This window comes from Nuphar pumila, chromosome 6 (assembly GCF_984573655.1).
Source record: "Nuphar pumila chromosome 6, dmNupPumi1.hap1.1, whole genome shotgun sequence".
NCBI classification, from domain to species: domain Eukaryota; kingdom Viridiplantae; phylum Streptophyta; class Magnoliopsida; order Nymphaeales; family Nymphaeaceae; genus Nuphar; species Nuphar pumila.
Genome location: NC_143254.1, coordinates 12791966 through 12809242, shown reverse-complemented (window position 1 = coordinate 12809242; position 17277 = coordinate 12791966). Strand labels below are relative to the sequence as shown.

The following is a 17277-nucleotide window of genomic DNA, read 5'->3' as shown; positions in this document are numbered from 1 at the left end:
TCTTTTATTTCTTGGATGTGGTCCGCAGAGTTTCCTGTGATGATAATATCATCGAAATAAATTAATAATAGAGTGGTCACAGGCGAACTTTTAAAAATAAACAATGAGTGGTCTAGCATGGAACGTGAAAATCCATGTTTCTGAATCTCTAGCGAGAAGCTATCAAACCAAGAGCGAGATGCTTGCTTCAGGCCGTAGATGGCTCCTTTTAGCTTGCATACATGGGTTTTACAATTTTGTTCTTGATATCCAGGGGGTTGTTCCATGTATACTTCTTCCTTCAAATTCCCATGTAAAAATGCATTTTTTACATCAAGCTGACTCAAATTCCATCCATGTTCAATAACCAAGGAGATGATGATTCAAATCGTTCCCATTCTTACAACCGGACTAAAAGTCTCATCATAGTCTTGCCCTGCTTCTTGAGTGAATTCTTTTGCTACAAGCCTTGCCTTATATCGTTCAATGGTTCCATCTGGCTTGTATTTGATTTTGTAGACCCATTTGCATCCGACAACATTTTTATCAGGTGGTCTGTGAACAACTTCCCATGTTCCACATTCATGCAAGGCTTGCATTTCATCGTTCATGGCTTCTACCCATTTCATAGAAGCGGCTGCCTGATAATACATGATGGGCTCTTCGTCCTTATTGATGGCAGTTAAAAACAATTGAAGATCCAAGGAAAAGTTGTTATAACTGACCCACCTGTCAATAGGATGTCGTATGCAGTTTGATTTTCTGGCTGCAAGAGTATGAGAAGGCACAAGATTGGCGACTGAGACATGATCTGAATGGCTTGATGTTGTCGGTCTCTGTCTCTGTCTAGAATAGACAATACCTTTGTATCTGCCCGGTACTTCCTCTGCATTCTGTGACCCCGACGTCCCAGTGTTCTCAAACACCTCTCCTTGTTGCACACAGTCTGAGGAACATGCTTCATTGGAGCCAGCAAAAAGTTCTGAGCTCAGCCAAGGATAATAAATTTCAGTTGGCATATTCGTTGTGTCAGCTCTGTGATCAAAATTTTGTTCATCAAAGACAACGTTTCTTGAGGTTCTGATGCGTTTGTTGGTGGGATCATAACACCTATATCCTTTGTAGTTATCTGCATATCCCACAAATCTGCACTTTTGGGCCTTGTCTTGAAACTTATTTCTCAGGGACTGATCGATATGTACATAGCAAACACATCCAAAAACACGCAGATCATAATAACTAGGATGAGTTCCAAAAAGACAGTGATAAGGAGACTTATTTTCCAGAACAACCATAGGCAATCTATTTATCACATGCACGGCAAAATGAAAAGCTTCTGTCCATAGGTTGATGGGAAGATTGTTGTTATGAAGCATACTCATGACACTTTCAACGATATGCCTGTGTTTTCGTTCAGCAATTCCATTTTGTTGAGGGGTGTGAGGACATGACACCCTTCTTCCTATTCCGTTATTTTGAAGAAAAGAAATAAAATCACGGGATGAGAATTCCCCACCTCCATCACATTGGAAAAATTGAATGAACTCAGAAAATTGATTTTTGACAAGGGAAAGAAAATTTTGAAACAAAGAGAAGACTTCCTACTTATTTTTTATGAAATATATCCAAGTGTATCGAGAATAGTTATCAACAAATATTAGATAGTATTTGCTTCCAGATCCAGAGGCAATTGGAGCAGGTCCCCATACATCAGAACAAATTATCTCAAAAGGTTTTGAAGCTCTCTTATTAATGGAATGAAAAGGCAATACATGACTTTTGCAGGAAAGACAACTGGAACATTTGTGACTTTTCTCATCCCTATTGAGACTTTCTTTCGGAATGAGATTATTAGATACAAGTTTCTCAATAAAATGACTCCCACAATGTGCTAACCGACTATGCCATAAGAATGGCTTATTACATTCAGAAATACTAAAAACATTAGCAGAAGAGGATGAACACGACTCTAATGAGGGCTTTGAATTCAGGTGGACAGGGCGAACAACATGACAATGAGCTTCTTCAAAGACATACATATTGCCTCATCTCTTTCCTTCAACAAATGTTTCCCTCGTGCGTAGGTCCTTGACCTGCACAGAGAAGGGAGTGAATTCAACTGAAGCATTATTATCATCAATAAGTTTGGAAACAGAGACAATATTTTTCTTAATGTCAGGAGCATGAAGAACGTCTGAAAGAGTAAGAGTGGAATATGACATGGGAATGACAGTTTTTCCAACATGAGAAACAGGATGGTGGGATCCATCTCCAGTGACAATCTTACTTTTTCCAAAATAAGGAATGAGATTAGAAATTTTACCTGCATCACCTGTCACATGAGTCGCTGCCTCTGAGTCGACAAACCAAGTACCTTCATCACTTTGCTTCAATTTCAACTCTGACAAGGCAAATATTAGCAGATATTTAATCTCTCCACTATTTGATAACTTCCTTTTGTTTTCTGTATGTGGACCCTTTCCTTTATTCTCTGGATTATGCCAACAATTCGCTTTGATATGCCCCTTTTTGTTACAAAGGAAGCAAGTAGGAATGGTTCTTGATCCCTGCGCATGAGCTGACGTATTTGGAGTGGGAAGCAGACCACGCCCTCCGTGTCCACTGCGCCCTTGTCCTCCTCGTCCTCGTCCTCTACCATAAGTCACTCCTGTGGCAAAAACTTCTTGGGAATTTGTGTGAATGTGAGATTCCTCAGAGAACCCTTTCAGAGTCATCTCATACTGAATCAATTTTGCTCGCAACTCATCAAATGTAGGAAGGGCAGGGAGACACAATAGTGAAGTGACTATCATATTGTAGTCGGATCCCAATCCACTCAGAGTCTGTTGCACCATATCACTGTCACTCACCGCGCATCCTATAACTGCAAGTTGGTCTGTGATAGTCTTCATCTTGTTTAGATATTCCATGATGGTCATGGAATCTTTTCTCAACATTTGAAATTCCCTCTTGAGAAAAACCATTCGTGCCTGCGAAACTTGTGAATATGTTTGAACCAATTTTTTTCAAAGTTGCAGAGCAGTACAATTGTCGGGAATTGCAACAAGGACCTCTTGGGACAAGGTGGAAGTGATATATGCAACCACCGACTGATCTTTCCTTTCCCAGTTGAGGTACTCTACATTCTTGACATACACAATTGAACTTACTCCTTTGTCATCTTTTTCTTCTCTCGTAACAAATTCGAGTGGAGCGAGAGTGGTTCCATCAAGGTGACCTAAGAGACCTTGACTCCTTATAAAAGGAATGATTTGTCTCTTCCAAATCAAGAAGTTTGAGGTAGTTAACTTTTCAGAAACGAGTTGAGTGAGAAAACTTGAAGAGAGATTGGATGAAGAGGAATGAAGATCCATGAAGAAGAGTTTTAACAAGAAAAGGAACCCCTTTTTGTGTTACCAGCAGTGTTATTAAAAACACGCCTCAAGGCGCAAAAAGCGCGCCTCGCCTCAAGGCGAGGGGCTTTGTGCCTTGAGGCGCAGGCATAAGGCGCAAAAGCCTTGAGGCGCACGCCTCATACGCCTTGAGGCGTACGCCTCAGAGCGAGGCGCGCCTCAAGGTGAGGCATACGCGCCTCAAGGTGAGGCTTTTAATAACACTGGTTTTGTCCTATTGAATTTTCTCTCCAACTTTTTCTAACTTTTATGCAGTGGGAGTCCAACTCAAACACCAATCTTTTGCAAGTTGTATGAAAACAGTAAACCCCCTTATGAAATTAAGAACTAAGTGGGTAATTAACTTTATCCTATGTCATTAGCAAATTATACTCTCCAACAGCTAGCATATGCCATCTGAATCTCTCTATATATAATCCATAGATACATGCCTATCGAAGAAGGAAATTATATAATTGATTTTCATGCCCACTTTTCCCCTTCAATAAAGTGATCACTTATATGTTCATCATATCCACATTCACCTTTTTACACAGAATTAATACCAGGATTCTCTTATCGATCTATTATTATCTCCACTCCAAAGTGCTCCCTGTGGTGTGTCTGTTCATATGTGCTTTGTGAGAATCTTTGTATAGGTTTAATCGTTCAACTTTAATTAGTTTGTCCTGGAATTTACTATTCAAGTCATAAGCAATAAGTTAGATTCACTTTTAGTAAGATTAGAAGTGCAGTAGACTATTATACAAGAATTTAAAGATGGGCCAACAATAGGCCAATTTGCTGCTCAGACTTAAATCTTATTCTACAAAAATAATGGATATATAGGTATATATATAGAAACATCATCCCTAGGATTAGTTAAATAACTAGATCTTAGAAAAGGGTGTCACGTTAATGAAAGTGTCACGGTTGTTTCACTGCAGTTTATACAACTGTAACAGTTGAACTGTTCTTGCTTTCTCAATAGCATCCACACTGGGAGTGTTGTATTTTGCACGCTGTCTCATAAAAAGATGCAAATCACAGTTGGATCAGTAAAGAGAACCATAGTTTCACTGGTTACTTAGCTTATAGAAACGTAGTTTTCAACACATAATTTGACAAGTATAACTAATTCAGGAATCAAATCCAATAGTCTAACTTCAAGCACATGGTATAGGTTTGGGAATATATAGGATTCTGGCTAATTGTATTGGTTCGCTTCTTATGCCATAAAAAAATATCAGATCTCTTTTCATGTTGGGGATCCCTCTCATGTCTTCTTTACCCTTTTACTTTACTTTATTTAGAGTTTCCATTCATTGGCCAGAACACTGTGTGCACATGCAAACAAACTTATTTTATGGCATAATAATGTAAATGCTCTTGATACTAAGTATTTAATCAATTTTATCAATCTTTAATTATTCCACAATACAATAACTAAGTTGTTTGTGGCTAAATTTACTTCTACTGCCATGGTTTGATGTTAGGTGTATGATATACTGTCATGGTTTGATGTTTGGTTGTATACGTTAATCTCATATTTTTTAGAATAATCTCATATATTTTAATTTCTTTTAGTTAATCTCATATATTTTCCAGTTATGTAATCAGTTTTTTAGTTACTTTTATATGTTAATCTCATATTTTTTAGAATAATCTCATATATTTTAACTTTTATAGGTTAATCCCATATATTTTAACTTTTGTAGGCTAATCTCATATATTTTTTAGTTATGTAATCAGGTTTTAGTTACTTTTATATGTTAATCTTATATTTTTTAGTACTTATTTGACATTTTCTATTTCTTATTGGTTGTCAATTTCATCAATAACGCATTTCTTTATTTATTTGTATTTTTAGATATTTTTTTATAATTTTTTAAAAGTTTTCAAAAATTTTTTTTGAGGCTTACGCTTTACGCCTCAAGGCTTACGCCTCGCCTCGGTTTTTGGTTGAGCGCCTCGCTACGCCTCAACGCTTTTCACAACACTGGTTACCAGAGTACCCACAGAGTGTTCAGTTCGCACCTAGAGAGGTTTGCTGACTCTTTTTTTTTTACGGTTGTGAAACTCGAAAATTGGCGACCAGAGGCTGTCAAAAGAAATGCAGACTGTATTCCAAGACTGAGTTTTTTTTTTTTACTTTTGTAAGGTCGGATATTTAAGCAATGAAAAGAAATTCAGACTGTAATTTTAATGTGGAAGCAATGAGGAACGGAAGGAAAGAAGAGAAAAAAAAATCCAGACTATATTTTCAAAGTGGATCCCACTCGTAACAGTCAAAAGGAATATAATAAGAGAGAGGGATCCCACTCGTAACAGCCAAAAGGGATATAATATGAGAGTGGGGTTCTGAGAGTTGACTTAATAGAAGTTGTCACACAGCAGGCTGGACATCAAAGAGGTTTAGAATCCCAGATTTGATGTCGCAGGTCTGCCCCGAAAGCACGATCAGACTTGGATATCCAGCCCAGTAGAAGGGATATCGTGAACCAGAATAGGGGATGTCGTGAACCAGGTTTCACGTGATTCCCTTACGTGAACAGCTTAGGGATTCACGTGAGGCGTGAATCCACTAAACAGGAGAAGAGAAGACTGAAGAAAAACAAAAAAAGAGAAAACGAGAGATGGAAATTGGGGATGGAGGTAGAGAAAAAAATTTGAAGAAGAAAAGAAGATGAACGAAACCTCAAACCTTTGATCTGTCGCACCTTTGGAATCCCCTTCGACCCCAAGATGGATCTACTGCTCTGATACCATGAAAGTTTTTCTCTGCGCTGCACCTGCGTTGAGAAAGAGAAGAGAGAGAGAGAGGGAGAGAGAGAGCAGTTACGGCTGTCACGATTTCAGTAAATGAAATCGTGACCTAACTTGTGTATTTAAGTTACATTACAGTTTGGGTCCGGGTCTGGTGTATCCAGACCCGATAAATGAAAAAATTGTTACATGGTTACGTTACATGTTACATGGATTGGGTACATGGATCGGGTCAGATCCTATGCACCTTTTTCAAACAATATTGTCTCTCCTCCTTTATAACGACTTTGGGTATCACCTATGTCACATGGGTGCGGGTGCGGGGATTCGGCACTTCCAAAAAACCCGGGTGCGGGGGTGCGGCAGGGGCAAAAATGTAAAAAAAATTATATATATATATATATATAATTTTGAAGTTTTAACAGTTTAACATTTAATAATAAACATTGTCATAAACTCATAATATGATTCATCATGCATACAGTATATCAACCTAAATATCAAATTATCAATCAAATAAGTAAAGCAATTACATAAATCGACCCAAAAAAGAGAAATCGGAAATCTCAGATTGACTCCAATGAACAGATGATTATGCCTAAATTGTGATGGAAATATATCTATACATGAAAACATAGTTTATAAAGTGTGATTGGAATACACATGAGAATGCCTGAATGCAATGCTTCAATTAAATGAAAATTTGCCTTTTCTCTAAATGCATGAGAATAGGTATATTTAAATGCATATACATCTATCTAAGGTAATGTATATATTCAATGAAGAGAGGTCGTGCCCATGTTTAATGAGGAGATATGCGGGGATATATATAAATAACACTAACACAAAAGGGGAAATGGCTATAACATGGACTAAATGTAGACACCTAAGATTGCCTAATAGGTTATATATGAGTAATCTCGGAATGCCTAAGTAACCTAAGTAAATGTATACCCTATTGAAATGGAGAATGCACACAAAATTCTCCAAAAGTTTGATCAGATCACTTTTAGGACCAGGTATTAGTTAAACTAATCTAAGATTTTAGAACAGCAACACAAACTTTCATGTTTTGGATGACCCGAATGAAATCAGTGATAGCTCAGGTTATTATATTTCATATAGTAAATCAATTGCAGACACCGGTCCTTCAAACCCAGTGTAATAAACTGATTAGCAGATATCAGATTTTCAAAATTCAAACAATAGATTGATCAGCGAATCAGACTCTGACATCAGACTTTCGGAATTTAAGCAGTAAAATTGACTTCTGCGGCTCATATACACAGAAGAAGGGGTATGACCATATCGGTCATGTTGCTGAGCTGAATCTGATATGAATCAGATCATCTTTAGTTCCTGAAGGTGATTTAAATCAACAGGAAAATCCTGAGCTTACTCATTACGGGAGAGACTCAGAGAAACCAACTGAATCAGTTTGGTGAGACACGATCAACTCCTCATTCTACGAGTTAGAGATGGAAGCAGATGGGTCGTTCTTTACTTCTCTCTTACATTGGAGAAATTGAGGGGATGTGGAGATGGAACGAGAGATTAGTAAATCGAATGGCAGCGGAAGTGATGACTTGAGAGAAACTCGATAAATGTAGGCCATGATCAGGGTATACTGATCTGATGATACACTGCAGATGGCTTGCAGGCGTCATTCAAGGAAGGGCTCGGCCCCTCCCCTGTCGACCCAAAAAAGAAAAACATAAAGGGGAGGGGCTCGGCCCCTCCCCTGTCGACCCAAATAAAGAGCTAGATGGGGGAGGGGCTCGGCCCCTCCTGTGCCGAAAAACGAGGGAGCAGGGGAGGCTCAGCCCCTCCCCTGCCGACCCAACAAGAGACCGAGAGAGGGGGGGGGGGTGCTCGGCCCCTCCCCAGCCGACCCAAGAAGACATACCTGCGAAAGGAGAGGAGGAGCCGAGAGGAGGAGCCTGGGAGGCGGAGCTGGGGCGGCGATGGGAGAGCTCGAGCTCAGGGGGAGAGAGAGGAGAGATTAGGGCAAAAAAATTTTTTTGCCCTAATCCTCCTCCTTTTCATCAGGGGATTTTTTTTACGCCCAAATTATGGACAAAAATGACCCTGGGTGCGTTGACCGCACCCAGGGTCGTGTTGACCGCACCCGGTGCCGCACCCGCACGCGAACCCGCTTCGCGTCGCGTCGACGCGGGTGCGGCATCTGTTTTGCCGAGTCCATGTGACATAGGGTATCACATAGGTGTAATGAAATATGCGGAAAAGAAATGTATGTCCCACAATGGACATTCACATATAGAAATCAAAGAACAAGTCCAAAAGAGGACATAGACAAAAGCCAATAATGGCTAGAAAGCATAAAATCTTATAAAGGCACTAAAAGGCTTGAAGAAGCCACTCTTACAAAGGGGGAGACCCCACTTATTTATAGGCAAGAGAGGAGTGAGGGAGAGTTAGAGAAAAGAAAGAGAGAGGGACCATTGGGAGTCCCAACAAGGAGTCGTTGGGCTCCCAACGGTCACAATTGTGACCGTTGGGGGCCCAACGACTCTTTGTTGGGGCCCCCAATGGCTGTGCATTTAATGCACAAAAGGTACAAAAAACAAAAAAGAAATAAGAAAAAATAGGAAAAGAAAAAAGGAAAAAAGAAGAAAAAGAAAAAGTCTACAATGCCCCTATTGGGCGAGTTTACAGAACTACCCCTTATCAGGTAGTGTATGATACATATATTTATATATATATATATATAAATATAGATTACATATATTTTAACAATAGGTACCTATTCTAACATGGTATCAGAGCAGGAGTGCGTCTGATCACATCTATCGAGGTAAGTTCTAAGAGATTCTGATTTTTTGTCTCTCTATTTGCCTCTTTTCAGGATGCTTTAACCTTTGTTCATTGATTCTTCTCATCTTCTTTTTCTTTTTCCTCTTTTCTTCTTTGAAAAACCAATTCTTGACATCTTTCCCAATCTTGGCTGTTGTGGTTTGATTCATCTAAAGAAAAATCCAAGCATATTGCTGTTACCAGTTCTTTTTTCAAAGAAATATCATAGCACACCGTGTTGTTTTTTTCCCTCTTTTCATACTTGACGTCAATCCCAAAACCTTCTTTTTCTTCTTCCTTCTTTCTTGATCTTGACGTCAAATATCCTTTTGCTTTTATCTTGTTAAAACCTGAAATATGAAAATCTATATTCAGCCTTCTTTATCTGCACACTCAACTTTGCATAAATTTTCTTTGTTATTTCTCTATATCACGCCATCTATTTTGATATCATAACAAAATATTGTTTTAGGTTAGAAACTTATTTTTATGCTTAATTGCTATGGTATACCAGCCAAAAAAAAATGGCTGGTAAAAATTTAAGCTTGTATTCTTGAGATCAATTCAAGAAAATGTGCCATGGTGTATGTTGTTTGCTAATGATATTGTTTTGATTGATGAGTCTAGAGCTGGGGTTAATGCTAAGTTAGAATTATGGAGACAAACATTGGAAGCAAGAGGTTTTAAGTTGAGTAAGAGTAAGACAAAATATATAGAATGTCGGTTTAGTAAGCAACAAAGTAGTGATGGGAGTGTAGTGAAGCTTGGTGAGCAAGAAATACCGGTGGATGATTGTTTCAAATATTTGGGATCTATCATTTAAAAGTATGGAGAAATTGATGGAGATGTAAATCATAGGATAAAGGTTGGGTGGATGAAATGGAAAAGTGCAACTGGAGTGTTGTGCGATCGTAGAATGCCATTGCGGTTGAAGGGAAAGTTTTATAGGACGACTATTAGGCCCGCTTTACTATATGGTACGGAATGTTGGGCTGCCAAGAGACATCATATTCAAAAAATGAGTGTAGCTGAGATGCGTATGCTTAGATGGATGTGTGAAAATACAATAAAAGATAAGATTCAGAACGAGGGGATACGTAAGAAGGTAGGCGTTGTACCCATTGAAAATAAGATGAGAGAGAATCGTTTACGGTGGTTTAGACATATTCGGCGAAGGCCTAATGATGCTCCAGTTAGAAAGATGGAGAAATGGGAAAATATATTAGTTAAAAGAGGTCGGGGTAGGCCTAGGAAGACTTGGATGGAGATGATAGGAAAGGATATGAATGCTTTGAACCTCACTGAGGACATGGCATTGGATAGAAATGATTGGAGGAGAAGGATTCATGTGAAAGACCCAGAATGATTTTCTTTTTTGGTTCATATCACCGACCCCAATTGTTTTGGGATGAAGGCGTAGTTGTTGTATTCTTGATATTAGCATGATAGGCTGAATATTCCCGTCTACTCCATTATTTATGTTATTCATGTTACCTTTCTTATTCATGGATCTAAACCCTCAATTGTCCCAGTTGTCCTATTTTCTGCATTCTTGCCATAATTAGTTTATGAAAAATTAAACAATTTCAATTTTCTAATCTGGAAGAGGCAAATAACTCTTTTTTTAGGAGTCAAGATCTCTCTAGACACCTTGATGGGTCCATCATCCCTCCACTAGAGTATGTTATCAAAGAGAAAAATGATGATAAAGGGGTTATAATATCTTCTGTTCATGTCTGAAATCCAGACTTTATTTCATGGATAAAGAGAGATCATGCATTGGTTGCCTACATCATATCCTCCTTGACGCAGGAGGTTCTCATTGGGGCACCTGACAATTGCACTGGTCTCCAACTCTGGACCAGATTAGTCCATACATATTCTTAGATTTCAAAATTCAGGGTGATGTTTTTGAAGAAAGAGCTTTAGAATTTGAAAAAAGGTTCAATCTCGATATGTGTTATTAAGGTGAAGAACATCACTGATAAATTTGTTATGGTGAGCTATGAAGTTTCAGATAAGGATATGGTTGAATAGGATCTCAGCGGTCTCGGCTCTGATTACCACATCCTCTCTACCATATTACAATACTCGGATTTGCTTCGTACATTAAAAAATTTATGAGCTAAATTGGTACATTATAAGATGACCCTTACTGATGATGTTGATGCCTCTAATGATACTCAGGAAGTTTTGGTCACTAGTATCTCATGAGGCTGTGGAAGAGGTGGATACTTTAGAGGAGGCAAGGGACATGTTTTTGGAGGCAATCAGGGAGGCCGATGTATTCTGCCCACACCAAATATTCTTCCTAATACTGTTTTCCAAGGGCAGCAACCTATTCCTACTTGCTTCATATGCAAGAAACCAGGCTATATCAAAGCGATAGTTCAAGGATGACCCTAAATATAATCAAGGGACAATGCAGAACAAAATTCAAGGCAAGGCCCAATCTAGAGGTCACAGTAGCAGACAAAACAATGGAGAGCTTCAACTTCCAATGGGCAAGCAATTACTACTTGCTGCTCTTGCAGGACTCGATTTAAAACAAAATGAGCAACGGGTGTGGTATTTTGATTCAGGAGTTGCCAACCATATTGCAAGTGATGAGGGTAAGTTTTTAATGTTGATTCCTTATCATGGTAAAAATAGTATTGTTACTGGAAATGAGACTCGTCACCCCATCACACATATTGGAATTGTGTCTGTCCTTTTGTATAAATCTAGTTCCATAAATCTCTCTAATGCCTTTTTTATTTCCAACATCAAGAAGAATCTCATTTCAATTTCTAAACTTGTTGATAATACCAATTCATGTGTGGAATCTACTCCGTTGTCAAGGAATTTCACATGAAGAAGATATTCGTTGAAGGGAAAAGATCGAAGAACATGTACATCTTCAAAGAAGGTCCTACATCCAAATCAACTAGTTTTATTTCGAAGTTGAGTATGGAATCATCTAGTCCATCTGTCTTGTTTAACTCTTTTGTTTCAAATAAGCCAATGTTTGCTACAATCGTCTTATACTCATTGTAGTCATGGTTTTATTGAAAGATTGGTCTCTAGTAAGCTTATTCTCGAGTCTAGTATAGAGTGTGAGCTTGTCTGTGCTATCTGTCCAAGTTGTCAAATTGCAAAGAGTCATGTTCTTCCTTTTAATTCTTTGAATGAAAGAGCTTTGAAACCTTTTGAAATTGTGCATTCTGATGTATGAGGCCCAACACCTAATGCTTCTTCCTCTGGTAGTCGTTACTATGTTTCTTTTATTAATAAATTTCTCATTATACATGGATATATTTTATAAAACATAAGCATTAAGTGTTCAATAAATTGACGAAGTTTTATGTTAGTCAAAAACCAATTCTCTATGTCTATCCTCAATTTTCAGTGTGATGGTGGAGGCAAGTACTTTTTGAAGAAATTCGTTACTTATCTTGAAAATAATGGAATCAATAGAAGAGTATCTTGCCCTTACACACCTCAAAAAAATGGGCTTGCACATAGAAAGCTTCGGCATGTTGTTGAAAGTACCTGAATGTTGTTGCATCCTCAAAAAGTCTTTTATGTCTTTGGACAGAGGCCTTTCACTCAGTTGTTTACATTATAAATATGTTTCTTACAAAGATTTTTTTGTTATGTTTATATAAATGTCCTAGAGAGATAAATTTGAACCTAGAGCTCATATTTGCAAATTTGTTGGTTATGCTAATAATTATAAAGGATTCATGTGCTATAATGTCAAGAATAATTGTATTTGTATTTATAGAAATGTGGTGTTTGATGAGAGTTTCTTTGAGTTTGACTCTAATGCAGAACATGTTCAGAGAATAAATGAGGGCATCATTGAATACTATTAGCCATGGTTAGATGAAAAACTGTTTTTAGGGCCTAATGATGTTTCCACACCACAATAAGTTCCAGAGAACCACATGCAATATAGAGAAGCTAGTGTAGAAAATCCAGCTATGGATGAGAGATATAAAGAAGGCCATGTCTATACCAAAAGAAATAAAGGGGTTGCTGGTTTTGAAGTTGAGGAACAAAGGACAACGGGTAATGAACAAAAAACGTGAAAAATACTATCACCCAATTTGATGAAATAGTAGCACAACCAGAGTTTATATGATTAAACAGGGCTAGGCATCCTATTGAAAGGTGGGTAAGTCATGAAAATTTTAGCTCAAATCATCATGCTTTTCTTATGCACATAGAAAAACAAGAAGATTCAATCTCTTATTCCCAAGCCATCCGAAATAAAAAATTGATTGAAGCCATGAATGATGAAATGAAGGCATTACATGAGTGAGTGCTAAACATGGGAAGTGGTTAAAAGACCTTTACACAAGAATGCTACATGGTCAAAATGGGTTTATAAGATTAAGTAAAAGGTGTAAGGCCGACTTGTTGCAAAGGGCTTTACTCAAGAACATGTCATGGATTATGAGGAGACCTTTAGCCCTTTGGTTAAAATAGGGACAATACATATCTTGTCCCTAGCAGTGGATCATGGTTGTGCTCTAAATCAACTTGATGTTAAGGATGCATTCTTGTATGATGACTTGAAAGAAGAAGTCTACATGGAGCAACCATAAGGGTACAATGAAAGTAATCTTGTCGAGAATGTATGCTAGCTTAAAAGGGCAATAGACATGACTTCTACATATCTTCACTCAATCATTTGTTGTTCATTCACAAAGGTAAAGAATATATGATTATTTTGCTTATATACGTGGATGATATCATTAGTATGAGAAGGTCAGATGAACATATTTGGAAAATGAATAAGGTGCTGAACAAATGTTTTAAGATGAAGGATCTTGGTCAATTGAAATACTTCTTGGGAGTTGAAGTTGATAAAGGGAAAGATGGTCTACTTTTGACTGAACATAAATACACTATAGATCTATTGTACAAAACATGTATGTCTGATTGTAAGCCTTTATTAACACATGTTCCAATACATCACTAGTTAAGTGTTAATCGTGGAGAGTTATATAATGACCCTACTGAATATCGGAGTATTATGGGAATGTTGTGCATACAATAAATCAAGTGTCTTAATTCATGCACCAACCAAAAACTACCCATATGGAAGCAGTGAAATAAGTTTTAAGGTATTTGAAGGGCACCCTGGGTGATGAATTATTTTATAAGGAAAGATATCTGAGAAAAAATTGCCTCATAGTCATGGCTTATTCAGAGACACAGATGAAAGGAGATCAGTTTTAGGATATTGTATATTCATTGGGAGTAATTTAGTTTATTGGTCAAGCTGTAAACAGAGAGCCATAGCTCGGTCAAGTACTGAAGCTAAACACTGAGCTATGACAACAACGGCCTCAAAGTTGACATGGATAAGGAGTTTACTGCATGAGCTAGGTGAAACAGTCCCTAGGTCAGTTTTATTCTATGACAATTAAAGTGCCATCAAGATCTCCTTGAATCCTGTTCATCATGGAAGGACCAAACACATAGTGATTGATCAGGCCTTTACATAAAACATCCTTACAGAAAAAAGAATTGGTCAAAGCAAGCGCTGCGATTGATGATCAGCATCCCTTGACAGCTCCCCTCACGTTACTGCACCACCTTTGGTTGTTGGAAATCATGCCTGCGTGTGTTCCTTGCCGAAGTGACGATGACAAAGGTAGACAATCTCCTTCAACGAAATTCAAAGTTGAAGCTCTCTTCATCTCTTCTAATCAAGGTACACTATGCAAATCTATCACATGAATACTAGGTTCAGGTAGCCAATAATTATCAACTATCAATCCTGTTTTTACAAACAGTGGTATAAATTGAAGTCCAATCTGTCCATGGTGATTACCATGTACAACTTGAGGGAGGTTATCAAGAGATGACGTCAGTTGGATCAAGATATTGGATCCAGATCTAGATCCAATATTCAGATCCAGCATGCAGAGAACCTGATGTGCTGTCTAGTTTCTTATTTGTATATGGTTTCTTATTTGGGTATAGTTTCCTATTTGTGTGTCCCTCTTTATCAAGAGGCTTATTGTATTTGGGAAGGAATGTATAAGGGGTTCTATAAATAAAGATCCACAGCACACGATATTCCCATTGGGAATTGTAGGAACTGAAGGAATACAGCCACAACAATATTGTCTCTCCTTCTTGGTAATGACTTTGGGTATCACATAGGTACCTGTTCTTACATGGGGATTGCATATGAGAGAGAGAGAGAGATGCAAATTTGGAGTGTGCCCATACTAGGTCTAAAACAAACCCAAAATATCCAGAGAAGTACGATACTTCTGGAACTGCCGCCCACCCCTGTTACATAACACACACACACATTCTATTCACTGAACTTTTCCCCATGTACTGTTGCATGCTTATATCTTGATTGTTTTTCTTTGCTTAACGTGCAGTGGTATGGCTAGTTTTCTTTGGGAATCTCCTTTGACAGGAACTCTGCGTTTGAAATGTGCAGATTTCATATATGATACTTGAAAAGGTATCACCTGTAACTCATTCTGTCAGCAACTGTGTGAAGCGGGTTGTGGTTATTGTGGCCTCAGTCCTCTTCTTTGGAACCCCAGTCTCTCCACTCAATTGTTTGGGTAATGCTTTTTATTTTTCAGTCAAATTCTTGGATATATATATATATATATATATATATATATATATATATAACTTTCTACTGGATGTACTAAAGTTGTAAAAAGCGTATGGGCTCAAAATAAGATACATGTATTGTAAAAAATCGTGTTTTTTACCAAAAATATGATTTTTTTTTCAAAAAATAGAAAATTTCTAAACAATTCATAATACACGAAGCATTGATATTAGCTGTAAAATAAAAACATAATATCACATATCAAACAATGAACTATATAAAACATCGAACATCCAATAATCAAGAAAATATGTTATTCATGGCATGCATATTTTACAAGATACAAAGGTGTATTGTATGCCTTGTATTGTACTGTATCATATGATACTGGTGGTGTACAAACAAAACGCCTGATACTGGTGCCATATGCACTCATATCGTGATATGGGTGTATATCATATGGGGCCATAGTTATGATACATATCATGGCATACTGTACAAAATGTTATGATACAACACTGATGTATACAATCTAGTTGGAAAATTATAGGTGCATGTAGTAGCAACATGGTTTCTTTGCTAGGTATTGCACTTTGAATAATCTTTTTTCAATGTAAAAGAAAATGGTTTTTTTGAGTTATGAAATTTTGGTATTTTTTGGGCTGTTGATTTTTGAAGCCTTTGTAAGACCAACTTACATGTTGCAAAAACAATCCAGAACTTGTTTCATACTAAAGAAACTGTATAGATCACATCTCCAAAAAAGTGAAAAAATGGTGGTTTCTATTAGATTGTGATGTACAAATGACTGTAGCATATATATATAATTTTGTTGGAACAGATTGCTCAATACATATTTTCCGGAAATATCATGAGGATTAAAGAATTTTGAACTGCTTAACTTCTAGGATATCTGTAATGCATAAATAATCTAACAAAAAAACAGCTCATGCGGTTGTAAGTTTTTTCCTTCTGCATGTCTTACTGATTGTCATTTGTCGGGCTCATTGCAGGAACTGTGGTGGCATTGTCTGGAGTTTTCTTGTATTCACGTATGAGACGGATAAAACCAAAGCTGGAAGCCAAGGCCGCCTGAATTTTGTGCCATTTTAATTGAGAATTTGGCTTTTGGCTTCTCAAGCAAAAGAAATGCCATGTTATTTCAGAGTAGAAGAGTATGGTGTCTGATCAATGTTCCTACTTGTATTCTTTTGCCAATTTTGGCTGTAATTTCTTTGGCAGCTTGCCCAGTTTACCATAAACTTGTGCTTTAATTGTTCTCTTCATCCTTGGTGAGAAAAAAAGAAAATGAAAAAGCAATCTCAAAGTTTCTTGAAGTTTTGCCTCACAACTGTCATTGGTTTGGATAAAGATTTGAATTCGTCGCATTTAATCTTGTTTCGGGATTAATCTGTTTGCATGCCGAAGCCTTAGAGTAATGCATGACACCCGAAGCGCTTCCATGGGCCCGTAGCAGCGAGAGAGAAATGGATCGCTCAAGTGCCTGCCTATGTGACACAGGCCAATCATATGACAGCATTCCATGAGCCCTGCAGCAACAGAATGCTGGCCCCACTCAGATTGTGTCATGTGATTGGCCTGTGTCACATAGACAGACACTTAAGCAATCCCTGCATCCTCATTCCGTGGCAGTGATGCAAACTGGACTTCATGGTGTGTGTGGGGAGCGGGACGGTTTGGACTCGTGTTCTGCAGAAGAGGGCTCCCTGACAGTTTTTGCAGTGG

General features: G+C 37.8%; 1 protein-coding gene across 1 annotated transcript in view; it reads left to right on the top strand.

Annotated features, from left to right (window-relative positions):
- The window catches only part of LOC149833998 (phosphoenolpyruvate/phosphate translocator 1, chloroplastic-like), a 48121-nt gene extending 31258 nt beyond the window's left edge, over window positions 1-16863 (top strand). Inside the window, exons 8-9 of the mRNA XM_090011164.1 lie at window positions 15406-15535; window positions 16545-16863. Of these exons, the coding sequence (XP_089867290.1) occupies window positions 15406-15535; window positions 16545-16627 (213 nt within the window). The 3' untranslated portion in view covers window positions 16628-16863. The remainder of the gene's footprint in view (window positions 1-15405; window positions 15536-16544) is intronic.
- The last annotated feature ends 414 nt before the right edge of the window (window positions 16864-17277 follow it).